General features: G+C 40.3%; 1 protein-coding gene across 2 annotated transcripts in view; it reads right to left on the reverse strand.

Moving 5' to 3' along the window:
• Positions 1-17,828, reverse strand: part of ELP4 (elongator acetyltransferase complex subunit 4) — a 255,318-nt gene that overhangs the window by 183,393 nt on the left and 54,097 nt on the right. For both annotated transcript variants that reach the window (XM_074998982.1, XM_074998984.1), the window contains exons 4-5: positions 11,241-11,366; positions 4,028-4,167 (exon numbers count right to left, since the gene is read on the reverse strand). In XM_074998982.1, coding sequence (XP_074855083.1) covers positions 4,028-4,167; positions 11,241-11,366 — 266 coding nt within the window. The remainder of the gene's footprint in view (positions 1-4,027; positions 4,168-11,240; positions 11,367-17,828) is intronic.

Genomic DNA, 17,828 nt, shown 5'->3' on the forward strand with positions numbered 1-17,828 from the left:
AGTCTTATCCTGCTACCCAAAAGGCAGAGTGCCTTGGTCGACAGAGATTGGCTGACGGAAAGACTATCTGGATGTTCCAGGAGGCCCTCTGCTGACAGACAGGGCTTCCAGGACACTGGGCAGCCCTGGCTGCTGTGCTTCTGGTTGGCCAGTTTGTCAAGATTGCGGCTGGGCAATCCAGCCACTTTCTGTTGACAGAGTAGATCGCTCTTGTAATCTGCTCAGCAATTTGGCCATGATCCATTGACAGAAGTTTTCGCCAGAACTAGAAGGTATAAAATGAAGGATACTTGGGAAAAGGAGTGCAAGCATAAGCAAAAGACCCTTCTCTGTCTCTTCTTCCCTCTCTGATTGTTTCAAAGACCAATGTGATACACTTGAACATCCTTAATCTGGGGTCTGTAGTCTGGAAACACCTGTGATTTGGACTCCCACATAACTGGAGCATCTTAATAACAACAAAATAAATTTAAATACATTTCAACAAAACAAAAAGTATGCATATATGCACTGTACTGTCTAGTAGAAATTTTACTTGAAAACATGACAAATGGCAGACCACTGTACTGTACTAGCAGTGGTTTTCTGCTTAATTATCTACATATGATAATAAAAACAAAATAACCGTTTAACTACAATGCGTTAAGGATTTACCTTATGACATGTTATACATATAGAATATAGATCTCTGTTGACAGAGGTGTTATGCCTTGTGGGGAATAAGGTAAGAATGTTGACAAAAGTGCTGCATTCTGTTACTTTACATTGGCAGAATGCCTTGGGAATCTGGACACTTCCCAGGTTTTGTCGACAAAACATCAGTTTTGTCAACAAAACGTTCTAGTGTAGACATAGCCATATAGTCACAAACCCAAACCAAGTGCAAAGGGATCCATAAATTTCAAAATAAATTAAGATGTTTTCAGGGGCCTATTCGCTATAGGGTGTAGCATTAGATAACATTTAACCACTGAAGTGACAACTTGAAAACAGGTTTCCCTGTATACAAAGCATTAAGACACAGATTTAAGGACAAACCCTTTCGGTTATCATTTTCTTTTTCCAATTTTACATATTTTTAGTCACTGCAGTTTTGTGAAAGATGTTGGACTGATAGCTTTGGAGAATTAAAACATCCACTTACCCACAGCTAAATTCAGCAGCAGTGCAGGCCTCTGGGCATTTCCCTTCCTTGAAGATGTTTCCTTTTCGTTGAGCGGCTATTGGGAACCTCGATCATAAAATCCTTATTCTCTCTGTGAATGACTAGTCACTTTCAAAGACTGAGGTCTAGATATTTTTTCCCAAAAAGTTAAATGTGATTTTGGGTGTCTACCTGAAAAATTATTGAGCTCTTGGCCCCCAAAAACAGGCCCTCTCTGTACGTCCCAACTGAGCTTAAAAAATTCAAAGCACTTAATCTATGGTGTAATCAATCATTCTTAAAATCTTGGTCTAAGGCTCTGGGTGAGAGGTCTGTGTTGTATTACAGACACCTAACTAACCTCAGGAAAATTCTCACTTGCAACCACACGCCATACCACAGAAATACTAATTTTGGAACCTTTCCTTGAAACAAACCCCGTAGCCAACTTTGTCCACATATTTATTCTGGAGACACCATCACTGGACCTAACCACGTCAGTTACAAGATCAGAGGGTTCATATTCCTGCACATCCACTAATGTTATATATGCCACCATGTGCCAGCAGTGCCCCTCTGCTATGTACATTGGATAGATTCACCAATCACTTTGCCAAAGCATGAATGGACACAAATCACACATTAGGAATCTGAATACACATAAACGTGTCAGTGAGCATTTCAGTGGAGCAGGCCATAGTATTAAGGGCCTGAGAATCTGCATTCTACAACAGAGACGAACACCAGATTACAAAGAGGGACATCTGCATTGGAATTTATTCTCATATTTGACACTTCAGGACCTGTTCTTAATAGAGACAACAATTATCTTATACATTACAAAGACAGCTTCCCCATCTTTGAAATTCGTAGTGATCTCAGGCAAGTCACTTAACTTAATAGACACTTGGGCTATGTCTACAATAACCTCAGAACTTCGAAAGGGGCAGGATAAAGAACCTGATCAAAAGATGCTAATGAAGCGCTGCCCTGAATATGTAGCACCTCATTAGCATAATGGCAGCTGCGGCACTTTGAAAGTGCTGCTTTTGATTGCATGTGGCTCGTCTACACAGGGTCCTTTTTGAAAGGACCCCGCAAACTTCAAAGTCCCCTTATTCCTATAACCAAATAGGAATAAGGGGATTACAAAGTCTGTGGGGTCCTTTCGACAAGGAGCCCATGTAGACGAACCACCCGTGATCGAAAGCAGCACTTTCGAAGTGCCACAGCTGCCATTATGCTAAAGAGGTGCTGCATATTCATGGCAGCACCTCATTAGCATATTTTGATTAGGTTCATTAACATACCCCTTTTGAAGTTCTGGGGCTAGTGTAGACATAGCCTTGGAGTAAGCAATGTTCTTTCTCTTCTCCACCCCCTTTGTCTCCACCTCCCGCAGCTGGTCTGCCAGTTTTCATTTCATTTTTTTCCCTCTTTCTCTGCTATATATTCATTGTGGCAGTTCATTTTCAGTACTATTTCCAGATGTGAAAAAGTTGGTCTGCCCCCACAAAAGCTCACCACCTAATAAATAATTTAGTTAGTCTTTAAAATGCTACATGACTGCTGGTTTGTTATGTGAAGATACAGACTAACACAGCTACCTCTCTGTAACTATTCTTGTTCTAAGGGTTTAAAATGTCTTCTCATAACATTAAAAGAATACTAAGGCATTCTGCAACGTATTGCACTTTAACCACCCTTTTCTGCTAGGATGCTTCAAAGAAATGCCAGCAACATGTGATTATATTTGGGACCAGTCCAATTAGGGTTAAGTTCAAGGCCTCAGTGGACTAGCGATATGTATATTCGCACCTTTTCCTGAACAAATAATGCATCCTTTGATAAAAGTTGCTTTAATGAATGGAGATCCAACATATTGCTTACCTTGATTAGAAATAAAAATACACAAATATCCACAGATTTGCTGACATAAAACCAATTCCTGTTAGTGGGACATCTGCCAGGTGGCAATATAGCCCCACTTTGGGAACTGGCCAAATAAAAATCCTTCTGTGACTATATTCTTTGGCCCCTGCCAATCTAAAGGTATACTATACATTGTGTGTTAGTTACATTAAATGTTTATTATAGCAATAGTACCTTTACAAATTACCCTAACTCCTGAAAGTGTACACACTATTTTGTTTACAAGTACCGCTAGAACCTGAAAGCCTGTATGAATTAAAACCACTGACCTTTGATCATGTAATACTGACACTGGTATCAGCAAACAGAGTAGTCTTTATAAGTTGTTTACATTTCTGAAAAAGCAACCAGTGAAATACTACATTTCTTTTATTAATCATATTTTGTCATTGTGCTATACTTTATTTTCATTTTTAAAAGAGACCATTAAAATACTTCTCAGAGCCTGGCTCTATACCTAGAAGTTTATAAAAACAGATATAAAAATATCTAAAGGTCCAGACTAAATATGCAGATAGACTACTTTTTAATCTGTATTCTGCACTGGGGAAGCACCCTGAGATGCTGTCAGAAAGACAGTAGAAAAGGTATATCAATTACCAGCAATGACTACTAATTGTTTTTCTGGTTTTTTTTGTTTGTTCTCATTTTATTTATGAATTTCCAGATTTAGATGTAGATGACAGATTTAGATTTCTTTTTGAAATTTAAGCTATTGGTTGACCTTTCATTCTCAGTATGAGAATGGCTGAGACGAATCCAATTCATATCTTACTTCAAGTTACTCCTTGACTGCAACATTTAGATGGAAATTTTTAAAAGCAATTAAAGGATTTTAGGAGTACAAGTGGCACTCTGAACCAATGTTACAGATATAATAAGCTAGTCTGGAACTTTTAAAAATCTTAACCTGCATGCAAATAACTGAAAACATGTGAGCTAAGAACTTACCAAGTTTTTATTTCAGGTTGCAAAGCTACTTCTTCAGGAAGGAAAAAACGGTGCCACTTTATAGACTGAAGTACATCTGAAGACACTGTTTTAGATACATCATAGAAGTGACCAAATGGTGCAGAAGTTCCTGGACTGACCTGTGAAAACAATCTAAACTAATTATAATAATTCATTAAAATTTGTAATAAAACATAATTACTTGTTTTAACTGTGATAGAATCTTTAATTTTTCATTTAAACATGACTTCAGGTTTTTTTAGTTAATGACAAAGAATGTCAGTAGTGAACTTTAAAAGTTATGGAAGAAAAAAAAGAGATAGGATTACTGAGAATCACATTCTGAAATTCTGTGTTATGAAGCTTATATGCAGATTTCAACCCTTACTGCTTCAGTTGGTACCATCTAACAAGGTAGGTCAGGTATCCAAGGCTACGTCTAGAGTGTTTCGTCGACAAAACTGGGGAGCGTCCAAATTCCCAAGGTGTTCTGTTGACGGTAAATTGAGAGAATGCAGCAATTTTATTTACAGTCTTATCCTGCTCCCCATGAGGCACAATCCCTCAGTCAACAGAAATCTGTTGACAGAAAGCCAGTCTGGAAATTCTGGGGGGTCCCTCTGTTGACAGATGGGATTTCTGGGACACGAGTTGGCCGTTTTGCCGCTCTTGCAATTCCTTTGGCAATTTGGCTGCGATCTGTTGAGAGAAGTTTTGTCAGACGATATCTTCCAACAAAAACTTCTCTCAATAAGTCACTGTAATCTAGACATAACCAAAATGTATGCACTTTCGTTTATGCCATTGAACAGGCATAAGATACAAAGATAGATAAGAATAAATTAGGCATTTCAGCATGCATACTGAACACACGCAAAACACAAACATTTCGCACTTTGGCTTTTGAAGGCTGTCCAATTATGTTTGTATGGGATCTGTAAAATAAAATATTGCCTCTTCATAGCTTCCAACATGATTTCTTGAAGAAAATGGAAAGAAAAAAGGAAATACGGTTTGTAATCAATAAATTTTAAAGTGTTTTTTTTTATTTCTTGAATTTGCAAGAATTTCATACTAGATATTGCTAGAACACGCAATATAGTAGCCATTTTTGTTATATAATAAAGGTGACTAATATTAAGAGAAAAAAATGTTTCAATAAAGTAACAAAATAAGTTGAACACTGGTGGGATATTATTACTCCTTATATATTAAAAGGGCAATAATTCTTTCTTTTGTAAAACACCGTCTGCCAATAACACAAACACCTTTATGACCAGCCTCTACAGTAATATACCTTCCTTTCCACCTATCATTCGACTGGATCTCTGTCACCAAGTCATATTAATTTTCTTGCCTTGACAACAAACCCCAACCCATAAACACCTCCTTTTCCCAAAGAGGGCACATAAGTCATCGTCACAGAGTTCACAAAAGCCTAAAGGTTCTAGGCTTAGTGGCCCAGTCATGAGAATAGAATTCTGCTACCTGACAGCCAGGGCTTCTTATCACCTCACATACAGGTTCTTTCTCATCATACCTGCCTGACACCACAGTCTGCCTGCATTAAAATTGCCACCGCCAACAGAAAGGTCATGGTTCATTTCTGTCCAGACCTCAAGTCAAATTGCTATAAAGTAATGCAATGCTTCCTCATTCAGTCAGCCCAGATGTTATGTAAATATATATGGTAGGTTCCTGGCAGCATGTCTGCACCTCTGATAAAACATACACAGAGAGTGTCACTTCTCTCCCTTGTAAAATGTATCTTCACACACTGCCAATCAGATCTGAGATGACCAACTTCTAAAGGCACATCTATATTAGTGACTATGCACCTTTTCATGCATGTGGTTGTCCCATAACCAATGTTCCTTCTAATCTTTTGCATCCACGTGCAGATCTTTTCCATCTTATGGAACACAGTCTTTATGTGCATCAAGGTTCATGTGAACATGCACCAACAGTAGAAACACAAAATCTAGCTGTGGGTGTTCTGCTAATCAGCTGGGTGGCATTTGAATCTCTCCTGAGCCGATGCACAAGCACACAGCTTACAAGGAACACTGCCAGTAACCCCAACCCTACTGTCCAAATCTACAGTCCCGAAGCACTTGTTGGGAGCTGAGTATACAGTGAGTAAACTAGCATATCTGAGGTGTTTCAGTAAATAAACACCTTGGACTGCAGCATGGCTCTGTACCCAGGCCTGTGTGAACTGTAGACAGGTGTAAGGGCATGTACAAGGCCTTGTGTTTCAACAGAACTCCACAATGCAATGAACTCTTTTCTTCCTGACCTAGTCTTTGAAGGTCCCTGCACCCCTCATCACTGCAGCACTGTTTTCAGCAGCAGTAGCAAGATACACCAACCACATCAGAACAGTTTACTGCATGCTTTTGGTTCAGTATACGTGAATGTGGATCCTGCACCAAAAATAGCTGCTGCCCACCTTCCCACATTTGGGTATGGTTGGAGTACACTGTCCTCCCATGACTTCACTTACAGCAACAGAAACTGTACCTGGAAATTTAAGAGTCTGGAACAGGTGAGCACTGGCACTGGGATTCTGTGCCAGGAATGCAGCAAGCACCTGAGGTGCCTGTACAGAAGGCAAAAAAACAATTGTCACTCCAGAAGTGCTTATGATGCATGTCTCTTCTATGAGAGGCTGGACTGGCTGCTGTCAAGGGCTCCCAGCACAGAGCCAAAAAGTGGCTTAAGACCTCTTCCTCAACCACCATCTTCGCTGTCCAGCACTTATCATGGGTATGGCCAAGATTCCCATGGTCCCATGAAGTTTGTTGACAGCCACCAGTCCTGGTGCTCATTGTTCTGTACTGTTATTTAGTTCTAATTTATCCACAGATGTCTTCTAAGAGCCCAGTAAGCAGTGGAAGTGTTGGTAATGCTGCTAGACAATACTGACCTCCCTAGTTTGGCAAATTCTCTGGTTCAGCACCAGTCAGGCTCTGAAGATGCCCGACTAGAGAGATTCAACCTCTACTGTAATTGGAACTTACTAAAATTGACTGAATTGTTAAATAAGAACCAGAAAAGAATTTAGTTCTCATTGCAATTACTATATGGATATGACAACTATAAACGGCGAAAACATAATGAGACATAGTTTTGTCATCAAAATAAACATATACACTCATCCCTTGTTAAACGAGTACTTTATTTACAAATACTAGCTTAAACGAGGGACACATATACCTCCCTTAGTTCACTCAAGGAGTGAATTTCCCTCCCTACTAATACGAGTGTAACCCCCTCCCTGTGGCTCCAACCCCCGATAATCTGACCCCCACCCCGCCAGCCCCAACTCACTGCAGCCAGACCCCCCTGACAGCCCCACAGCCTGACCCCCCCCCCTCGGGCCCTGCAGTCCCAAACTGCGGCAGTCAGACCACCCCCCCCACCACTGGCCCCACAGCCTAAACCCCCCCGCTGTCCCCGCAGCCCCATACTGCGGCAGCATAACCAGCCCCACTGACAGACACTCCCCACGTTGGCCCCGAGGCAGCAGCAGCAGCAGTGTAACCGGCCCCACAGCCAGAACCCCCTGCCAGCCCCATGGCCCCGCGGATAGACCCTCTGACAGCCCCGCTGCCCCATACTGTGGCAGTGGGAGCCTAACTGGCTCTGCAGCCAGACCCCTTTGCCGGACCCTCGGTCCCGCAGCCTGACCCCCCTCCCCCAGCTGCCCCTAACTGCAGCAGCCAGATCCCCTTGCTGGCCTTGCAGCCAGACTCCACCACCACCTGTACCCTCCGCCCCCTGTGGCCCCGCAGCCTGAACCCCCCACCAGAATTTAATCCTTCCTCCTGCTCATGGCCCGAAACTGCCCCCAGACTTTAACCCTCCCCAACCCAATGTTAACTTACCCTTCAAAAGCAGCGCCACCTGCTGCCACTCCTTCCCCAAGTTACGAGCCCTTAGGAAATAATTAGAGACTTTTCCGTGTAATTTAATAGGAATTTAGCGTCCCTCTTACGAGTTTTTGCCTATGAGCAGAAAGTTGGGAACCAACTGTGCTCATATAACAAGCGATGAGTGTACAACTTTGAATACACACAGAGAACAGACCCATCTAGTGTCACGGTGTCAATTATTTTTTTGAAGGAAACCTTCCAAGGCATTTTCCTAGTTTTTATTTCTGATTTCACATTTAAGAACAATCACATTTACAATCACAGATATAATCAAAACCATAATTTGAATTATTTACATTTTATACTTGGGAATTACCAAATTAATGCCTGAAAAATGAAAAGATTATTAGGCTAAATTAGCTACAGGGAATACAAAATGTTAAAACTACAAACATGACCCCCACCCTACACTTTTAGTCTTTTTCTAAAAAAAGTCTCAAGTCCTTAGTCTTCTGTAATAAGCCATTTTCCTATTCTATAAAAGATCTAAAGCATTTAATATATTCATAAAAACAGTGAGCTCTCTACAACTAGGTCTTACTAGAAATTGCTTCCTAAATCAGAAAATAAAACTCACACTACTACATTAAAATATATATTTAAATGCAAAGTGTAAAGTTATTCAGTATGAGGGTTTTGAAAACAATTTAACAAGGGGCTGTTCTTTGGCCTATAATCTATCCTTTATCCGGATTACAGAACACAATGTTTTTACTGCAATCTCTGCCAGGGCTCATCTTTTTATTGTGTACATCCAAGCCCCCTTAATGTTTTAGAAAGGCCTTGACTAACTGAACTTTGATCTGATGTCTTCATTGAGAAAAGCTCCAGGTTGCCCATTTAAGATGCAAATCCTCACTGAAGCCCAATAGAGTTTAGTAAAGACAGCAAAAAAGAAGAAACAACAAGTTTCCAGGATCCTCTTTGAGAATCCCGGGGCACATTGGTGTCCTTAATCCACACTGCTGCATGGATTAAGGTAGGTGATAACCTTTCTTAATTCAAATGAATGAGCACAGAGCCTACAAACTGGGTGGAGACTAGGATTTGGGTATAATAAAACACCATGCAATAAAAGCTCGGTCTATGTCAGAAACCTTGAATAGGCTTCTATGTACCACATTCCCAGGCCTACTGGGGAAGCTCGCAAAAAGTCCACCTGAATCAAGTAAGCATGAATAATCTGTGTTAGCAGAATGGCCATGAAGAGGGGAGAGAGTGAGAGAGACCTAGACTTCTAATTCTTCTTAAATTTGAGTGATCAATTTTATTTCTGGATTGTAGGTTCAAGCTGGTTCTTTACAAAATTCCCCTGAAGCCATCTGCACAAGGAGAAATACACTAAATTGTCAGTGAGCAGAATGTGCTTTTATACTTCTGTCTGCTGCTAATGTTTCTAATTGCAATACTAATGTGCTAAAAATCTCAGATTTGGGAGGATCAAGGCAGAAAATTGATTTCATGCTGTGACAGTTTATATACTGCCCCAAGAACATAAGCAGTTCATTCAAACAAAAGAAAGGGGGAAAACCCACTATACTTTTTAATTGCAAAATAGGCTATACCTAGTGTTTTTACCAACAGTGCAAATGACTGTACCCCTGCATACAGACAAAAGTACTTTTTTAAATTGGCAACTGCATGCAGCACATACATCTCTATCCAACTCTTTTTGACTGATTACGTATACATCTACCATTCACCAACAACAAATATATTCCTATTTACACATATAAAATACACTGTTCATGACAGGGCCACTAATTTAAATATGATACATAATATGAAACATTTATGAGCTGGCAATGAGCTTATTTAACCTGGTTTTAAGAAAGGAAAGGGAATAACTAAGCCATCTACACAACAGAAATATCTTTGGCTATCGGTGGGAGGTATGCAGACAGATAACATTGTGGATAATGGAGGAAGGGTGATATAAAAAGCTTGGGAACCACTTCTGAGTTCATACAGTTTTAGACTTTATTCACAATTAAGAAAACTATGATGGTAATGAGGGAACAATACCTTTTAAGATTGTATAGTTGTTCTAAATCGGACAATATTAGTTTACAACTCTCAATATGCAAATCCCATCTGTGATAACGAAGGACAAGTTTTTTACTTTTATTAAATAATATATTACTGGATGGAGTAGCGTGTTTCGGGTTATGTATGGACAGTTTTGTTGCATTAGAGCCAGGACATTTTGTGTTGACACAGTGACAGGCCATTGCTTGTGTATCAGTGTATTATGAATTTAGTTTACATTACTGGATAAAATGCAATATATTTTGTAAAGGCTCATAGTGGTATAGCAAGCTCTACATGAATAAAATTGGTGAGATAATATGAACACTCTAGAAGCTATGTGATTTGGCATGTCACCATATATGTCTTCTCTGACACAAAACATATAACCACGCCTGTGCAATTTCAGAGAAAATCAAACATGCCAAGACTTGTAAGGTCATTTTGTCACATTCCAATTACATTTTTTTAGAATATGGCCAGCTTAGTACACAGTTATGATTACATCTAAAGCGCAGTAAATAAAAGACTTAAGCCAAACAGCATGGACAAAAAAGGAGTTCGTTGTTTTGCATAGTTCAACATTCTATCATTTTTGTAAGGTTTGACTGCACTATTAGACTAAACAAGAAAGCAACTAGCCTAAGGAAAATATGTAATTCACAAAATATTAACAGCTGTAAATGTTGAACAAGTGACCATTTGAGCTTTTGTCTTAGGTCCCACCATCACAGCAATTAGTTTCTAGGGACAGTGAAGCTGATACAATCTCAAGTGCTTACCCATGGATACACAAGCCAACAGTTTGCATCAATAAAATGTTTTCACTAATAAGTACTGTTCATTCAGCCTATATATGTCAGCTATGAATTGCTATATTTAGAAAAATGTTCAGTATAAACAACACAGATATCTTTTTCTGGGCTTAAAAAGTAGTCTGAAACAGTGTTAAATTGGCCAGGCATTGGTGCTGTAATATTTTAAATGTTCTGGTTTTATTTTTCAGATGATTTTTAAATACATCAGGAATTCATACCACATAGAAAACTCAATTCTTCATCTCACTGTATCTTTGATAATTAACATATGTATCGGTGATTGAAAGTTAGCTCTTCTGAGGCAACCTTTTGGCACATTTTGAAAACACTTCCAAGGTCAGGGTTCTGTCAGACATAATACTTATCTAACAAGTGAATTTCACCCTTAAAGTACAGGATAAAGCCAGACATTATACTAAACATATTTACCTCCATTTTTGGTAAATTCTGGTAACGCCAGGCTATGTTCATGGATTCCGGTTTAGATTTAATAGCCGACTCTTCCTCATCCAATTGGTTTTTGTGAGCATCATCAAATAAAGGTGCTGGAACCTCCTAAATCGAGAAAATGAAGCAGTATAACATACAGCAGAAAAGATAGTCCAGACTTGTCACTCCACATAAAGAAACACTGACGAAAATGAAGAGGTGTAAACTGATACCAACTTTTTCTGAAAATAGTACAGTACTTCATGCTCAGATCTATGAATGTTGTCTTTCACATCTGAAAGTTCTGCAGACACACTTTGTATTCCCAAATTTGTTTTATGATGTGATCCCACAATCAACATCTGATTCTCAGGCCCAGAAGCAGTGATGCACTGCAAGAAACTGGTCCATGAAAACCATCAGCAAACATCAGTGTTCACTTAAGCTATGTCTACACTGCCCCTCCCTGTTGGAAGAGGCATGTAAATGCAGTGGCTGAAAAATTCTACTGAGGCACAGATACGAATATCCAGCATCTCATTTGCATAATGATGGCCACTCACTGCATTGAAAGTGCTGCTTTCGAAATGCAAAATAGCCATGTAGATGGGGTCCCTTCAAAAGGAAGCCTCGCTTTCGAAAGCACCCTTCTTCCTGAAAAAAAATTAGGAAGAAGGTTGCTTTTGAAACTGGGGCTTCATTTAGAAGGAACCCCGTCTACACGGCTACTTTGCATTTTGAAAGCAGCACTTCTGATGCGGTGAATGGCCATCATTGTGCACATAAGGCACTGAATATTCATTTAACTGCTGTATTAGCATTTTCAATCTGCTGTATTTACATACTCCTTCCAAAAGGGAGGGGCAGTGTAGACAGAGCCTTATTGTGCAAGAGCATCTGCACATATTCTTCACCTCAATTCCAGGTCCAAGTTCTGCATGGATTCTATTTTACTAAATACAGAATTTTCTCCACAAGTTAAACACACATGCATAACCTTTACAAATTTTTTTCATATTTGCGCTAGCTTCACCACCAGAATGAGCTAATGTATATTTCTTGATTTAAATATTTTAATTATAAATTATTATGGCTACGTCTACACTAGCACACTACATCAAAGTAGCCTATTTCGAAGTAAGGACATCAAAATAGGCTACTTTGACGCGTATCGTCTACACATCCTCCAGGGCTGGTGCCGTCGATGTTCCATGTCGAAGTAGCAACGGGGAACATCGAAAGGAGCTGCCCCGGAAGGAAACATGGAGTGTCCACACACATAAGCGCTCCCTGTTGAAATAAGGGGCCAGCAAAGTCCCAAGCTGCTCCCTTAAAGGGCCCCTCCCAGACACAATTGCCCTGCACAGAACGAGATCCACAGAGCCGACAACCGGTTGCAGACCCTGTGCACGCAGCATGGACCCCCAGCTGCAGCAGCAGCAGCAGCCAGAAGCCCTGGCCTAAGGGCTGCTGCATGCGGTGACCATAGAGCTCCGCAGGGGCTGGACAGAGCGTCTCTCAACCCCTCAGCTGATGGCCGCCATGGAGGACCCTGATACTTCGACGTAGTGGGACGCGGATCATCTACACGCACCCAACTTCAACGTTGAACGTCGAAGTAGGGCGCTATTCTCATCTTTGGATGGGAACAGCGATTTCGACGTCTCACCACCTAACGTTGATTTCAATGTCGAAATAGCACACGGAGCGTGTAGACGCGATGTGTGCCATTTCCATGTTGTGCTGGCTACTTTGAAGTAGCTGGCTAGTGAAGACGCACCCTATGTGTTTGATTACAGGTGAACCTCTGCAGTCCAGCACCTTCAGGACTTGAGCAGTCCTGAACAAGAGAATATAAAATATGACGGGAGGTCAATATTGTTCAGCACCATTACCACTGGGCTTTTAGAAAACATTTAGGAGATAAATTATGGCTAAATAAAACCCCAGAACACTGACAGCCAGGTCTGGTGGCTGTAAACAAACTTTATGGGATTGTACGAAACTTGGCCACATCCACGATAAGTGGCCATCCGGCTAACTAAACTCATGCCAGATTATGGATGTTGCTGGATAAGAATGTGCCAGACTAGAGAGGTTCAACCTGTATTAGAAAATATTAAATTATTAAATAGAAAATATTAAAAAATTAAATTGGGAAATTTATTTCCTCTAACGAAGTGTATACCTCTATAGTTATGTATTACATTGTATCACAAGCTTTAGCTCACGAAACACACTTGGGGCTTGATTTTGCTCCCACTGAAGTCAATGTTACATCACCCAGGACAAGAATAGGGCGAAAACTGAGCATTTTAAATTGTGACTATTTTTAGGTTTTCTTGTCTTTTATGTTGGATATCCACTAGCTTGTATTTTTATTAGAATTATTGTAAAAGGACTTAAATTTCAATCAATATTAGACTATGTCTCTTTAAAACAGAATTTTGTTTTCTTCTCAACAAAATCTGTACACAAAATCTTATTGAAAAATTATATTTGGATGTTAATAACTGCAATATTATAGTTACATTTCTAACTTCACAAGAGCAAGAAAATTAACGTTTAACTTTTCAGCTTAAGCAGTGATAATATATATATATGTCAGGTGTGCCAGCAAAGCACGAAACAGCTTTAGCTCAAAGTTTCATATATCTCTTCTGCCAGAGCACAGAAATTTTTATCTAAAAATGAAGGTTTCTGACAGGAGTAACTGAACTCAGGGAATCAATGGAAGTTTTGAAGAACCTGTAACTATAATGATGGGCAAACAGAACACACATTATAATCATACCAGAATATCACATATACAGGCATCCACACAGTCATTATGTTACTTCCAAATTTTGAACATAAAGTATTTCCTAATTATAAGAAAAATACCACCCTGAGATTTCACATTTTTTAAGGTTTTTGACATTTTTAAGAGCAGGTTAGACAAACACCTGTCAGGGTACTTGGGCCTGCCATGAATGCAGGGGACTGGAGATGATGACCTCTTGAGGTTACTTTTCTATGATTCTATGAATATTTCATTTTTCAGGTACTGCCCACACACTGATTATTACAATTACCTATTTAACAAAATCAGATACCTACAATAAAAGTGAAGGTCAAATCACTACTTAAGGAGTCCTATTTTCTACTGAATATCATTTGGAAAAAAGTCTATTGAAACTAGTTGATACCACTACATTATTTTTATTTCTTAGTATTGTAAAGCTATTTCCTGATTAAAAACAGAAGTAATGACATCTTTCCTATAGAAGCGTTACTTGTATGTGAGAACTCAGGATAACATTAGATGGTGAATGCTTGTTAAAATCAGTTATTAACTTTTTAAGTTTCTACAATCCATAGTTAAAATTAGCTTTCCAGATATATTTTTGGCACATTCATTAGAATTTCCTAAAATCTTTCAGGTAACACCTGCATCACTTTTGTGGTATGGGGGTCATCACTATGTCAATTATTCAAAAACAAATAACTCCAAGGCACAAATTACCATTCTTCAACAGATCATAATTAGTATAAATCCTATCTAAGCATTCACTTAACAACCTAATCTTGCCATTGCTTTAGATCTTGACAGACATAAGCAGAGAGCTGTTGCTATCTCCTCAAACTGTAACATCATTAGTCAAGCACTACATCATTGGCCAGGATGAAATTTCAAGACAGCAGATTGTATTTCATACTAGTCACTTTAATGCAGCCAGGCAAAAAGATGTCTCTAACATCTGGGTATCTGACTCATCTGGCCAGGCAAAAATATGGCTCTAACATTTCAGTAAGACTATTGAAATGTTTTTATTCTAGTGAACACTGTTACTTTGTCAGCCACACTTCTGATTCATCACAACTAACTAGCAATGAATAGAGCCTTTTCTTTACTTGTAGAAAGACACATTTATCTTTATATACTATTCTGTGATAAATGGAGTCTTAAGTGGTGCACCCATCATCATGTAGGTCCTCTGCTTTCCCTGTAGAATCTATATTTCTGCCTATACCAATAATAGAGGGAGAAAGGTTAAAGAAGCTGTTTGCTGTGTGCAATAAAGAGACTTCCCCCCACCCAAAGCTATATGCCTATATATCTTTTGGACCTCACATTCCTGAGGGGAGGGGTGAACCAGTGCTGCAAAGCTTCCTACCATCCACCTCTTTGCATCAGTCTCTGATCTCATTCTCCCACTACCCCCCAGCCACAAAACAAGAGTTGTCCTCCTTCCACAAGCCCAGATAATTCCTGCACTAACTTTAATCATGGTGCAGTCGTAGGATATCCATCATTCAGATACTCAGATGAGATGTTTCTGACCACTGAGCTTCTCAGCCTATTGAAGATTTCTCATGTGGACAAATGGCAACTTATACTAAACTTGGGGGCCAATGGATTGTTAAGGATACCTGTGCTGCCTCCAGCAAAGCCTGGTTTAGATCTGCATTGTTTAGATATTTTGCTGTTGAGCAAAGGCTTTGAATTGTGCCATATCAACCAAACCTTATAGGTATTCCAGTTGCCATGGGGAAACAATGGCAAGACTGTAGGTAGTTTATTTTGGCTGAGTCTACACTAGCATCCCCCTCTCGAAAGGGGAATGCTAATGAGGCACTGCAATGAATATACATAATGGTAGCTGCGACACTTTGAAAGCGCCACTTCCGATCACGCTTGGCTCATCTAGACGGGTCCTTTTCGAAAGGACCCCACACACTTTGAAATCCCCTTATGCCTATAACCAAATAGAAATAAGGAGATTTCGAAGTGTGCGGGGTCCTTTCAAAAAGGACCTTATGTAGACAAACCGCGCACGATCAAAAGCAGCACTTTCAAAGTGCCACAGCCACCATATTCATTGCAGCGCCTCATTAGCATCCCCCTTTCGAAAGGGAGGTGCTAGCGTAGACCCAGCCTTTGAAACCTAATGACTACAGCTCCCCCAGAGTCAGAGACTGTGTTGAATTCTCAGATTCTGAGTAGTCAGTTACTTAGGAAAACAAATTCCAATCCTGTGTAGAAATAGTCACTAGTGCAAACATATGCATAGAGTGAATGTCCACCGAGAGCACTACTAAAATTTGGTGCATTGTACGTATCTGTCAGATCCAGAGTAATGCCCATTTGGAGAAATGTTTCCAGAGATGTTATCTTGAACTTTTCTTGCAGACAAAAATTTGAGGTCACAGCGATCCAGAAGGACACTTGTTGCTTTTTGTTTTGGGCAGGTAACAAGTAACACCTAGAATAAAATCCTTTCTTTCACTTACTCATTGGCATAAACTCAGTGACATTTTTTGCCTCACGGAACTGCACTTTTTCCATCTTCTCTTCACAAAACTGTTGACTCAGAGAAGCAACTTGCACTAATGGAAACACTGCACCTTAGGCAGGATATGTGCATGTATGTGGGGAGTACTGCCTGGCTTACTAGGGTAAGGGTCATCATACTTTATGAGCAGGGAGTGAGAGAGCAGTTCAAAAGCTGCTGCAAAAGTAGAGTGGTCAACATGACCACTGTTCCCTCTAACCTTTATATCTATAGACAGTATGAATTTTATTGTGTGTGTCAGTATGGAGGATTTAGAGTGAGAACTGGGATTAAGGGTTTACAGTGCAGTTTGCCACAGGGCTACAGCGGGGAGAGAAGACTCCCCACAGCCCTCTCTCGCTGTAGCAGCTAGGGTGCCTCTCCATAGCAGGTGCAGCTCTGGTGAGGCTGGTCTGAGGGATGGGTGGTTCTTCCCACCTGCCACAGCTCAGGCAGGAACTGACTGGGTGTGGGTTGCCTCTCCCCATCCACACTGCCCTTGAGAACCTGCTATGCAGCACTGCAGTTTAGAGGGAATATACATGGCAATGCTGATTCATCCTCCAGGGACTGGAAGGGCTGAGCAGCTGATAAAAGGCAAGCCTGGTATGAGAAGACCTTTTTCCCCAGACCAGGCAGAACAGCACCTCATGTTTCTTATCTTAGAGGTGGCAAAATATCAGGCTTGGTCAGGATCTGGTGTGGGTAATGTGCTACCCCTCCTTTTCAGGAAGCTGGGAAGGAAGTTTTCATTCACCACCAGACTGGCCTAGGTGGAGTGGGGGTTTTATGCCCTTTCCCACAGCAGGTTCAGAGAGGACTTTGTTATGATGAGTAAGGCGAGAACTTAGGCTATATGCAACTAATTATGTAGGTGTGCGGCAGATATCCAGGGTGAGTACTCCACAGGAAAAGGACAGAAGGACCAGACAAATAGCTTGGCAAGGAACTAAGCCCCCACTGGCTATCCAAGTGATCATGGAATTGCCTGTGCTGTCCACTTTTATCTGCCAAGGTAGTCCCTGACATCTAAAAATGACATTGTGGCCTGATTAAAACCATACCATGGCTCCTGTCCATCTTTCAGTATAGCTGGATAATATCTCCAAAGGAAGTTGTGTAGCTCCAAATGATGCTCTTGAAATGAGTTGTCAATACAAAGTACAATTCAAAATAAGTCAGTATTGAAAATTTTTGCTATTGGAAGTGCTTATTCAGTGCTCTTGCTTTCCTACTACAAAGATTCAGGTTGGAATCTCTTTGTTGTATGATA

Source organism: Carettochelys insculpta, chromosome 6 (assembly GCF_033958435.1).
Source record: "Carettochelys insculpta isolate YL-2023 chromosome 6, ASM3395843v1, whole genome shotgun sequence".
In the NCBI taxonomy this organism is placed as follows: domain Eukaryota; kingdom Metazoa; phylum Chordata; order Testudines; family Carettochelyidae; genus Carettochelys; species Carettochelys insculpta.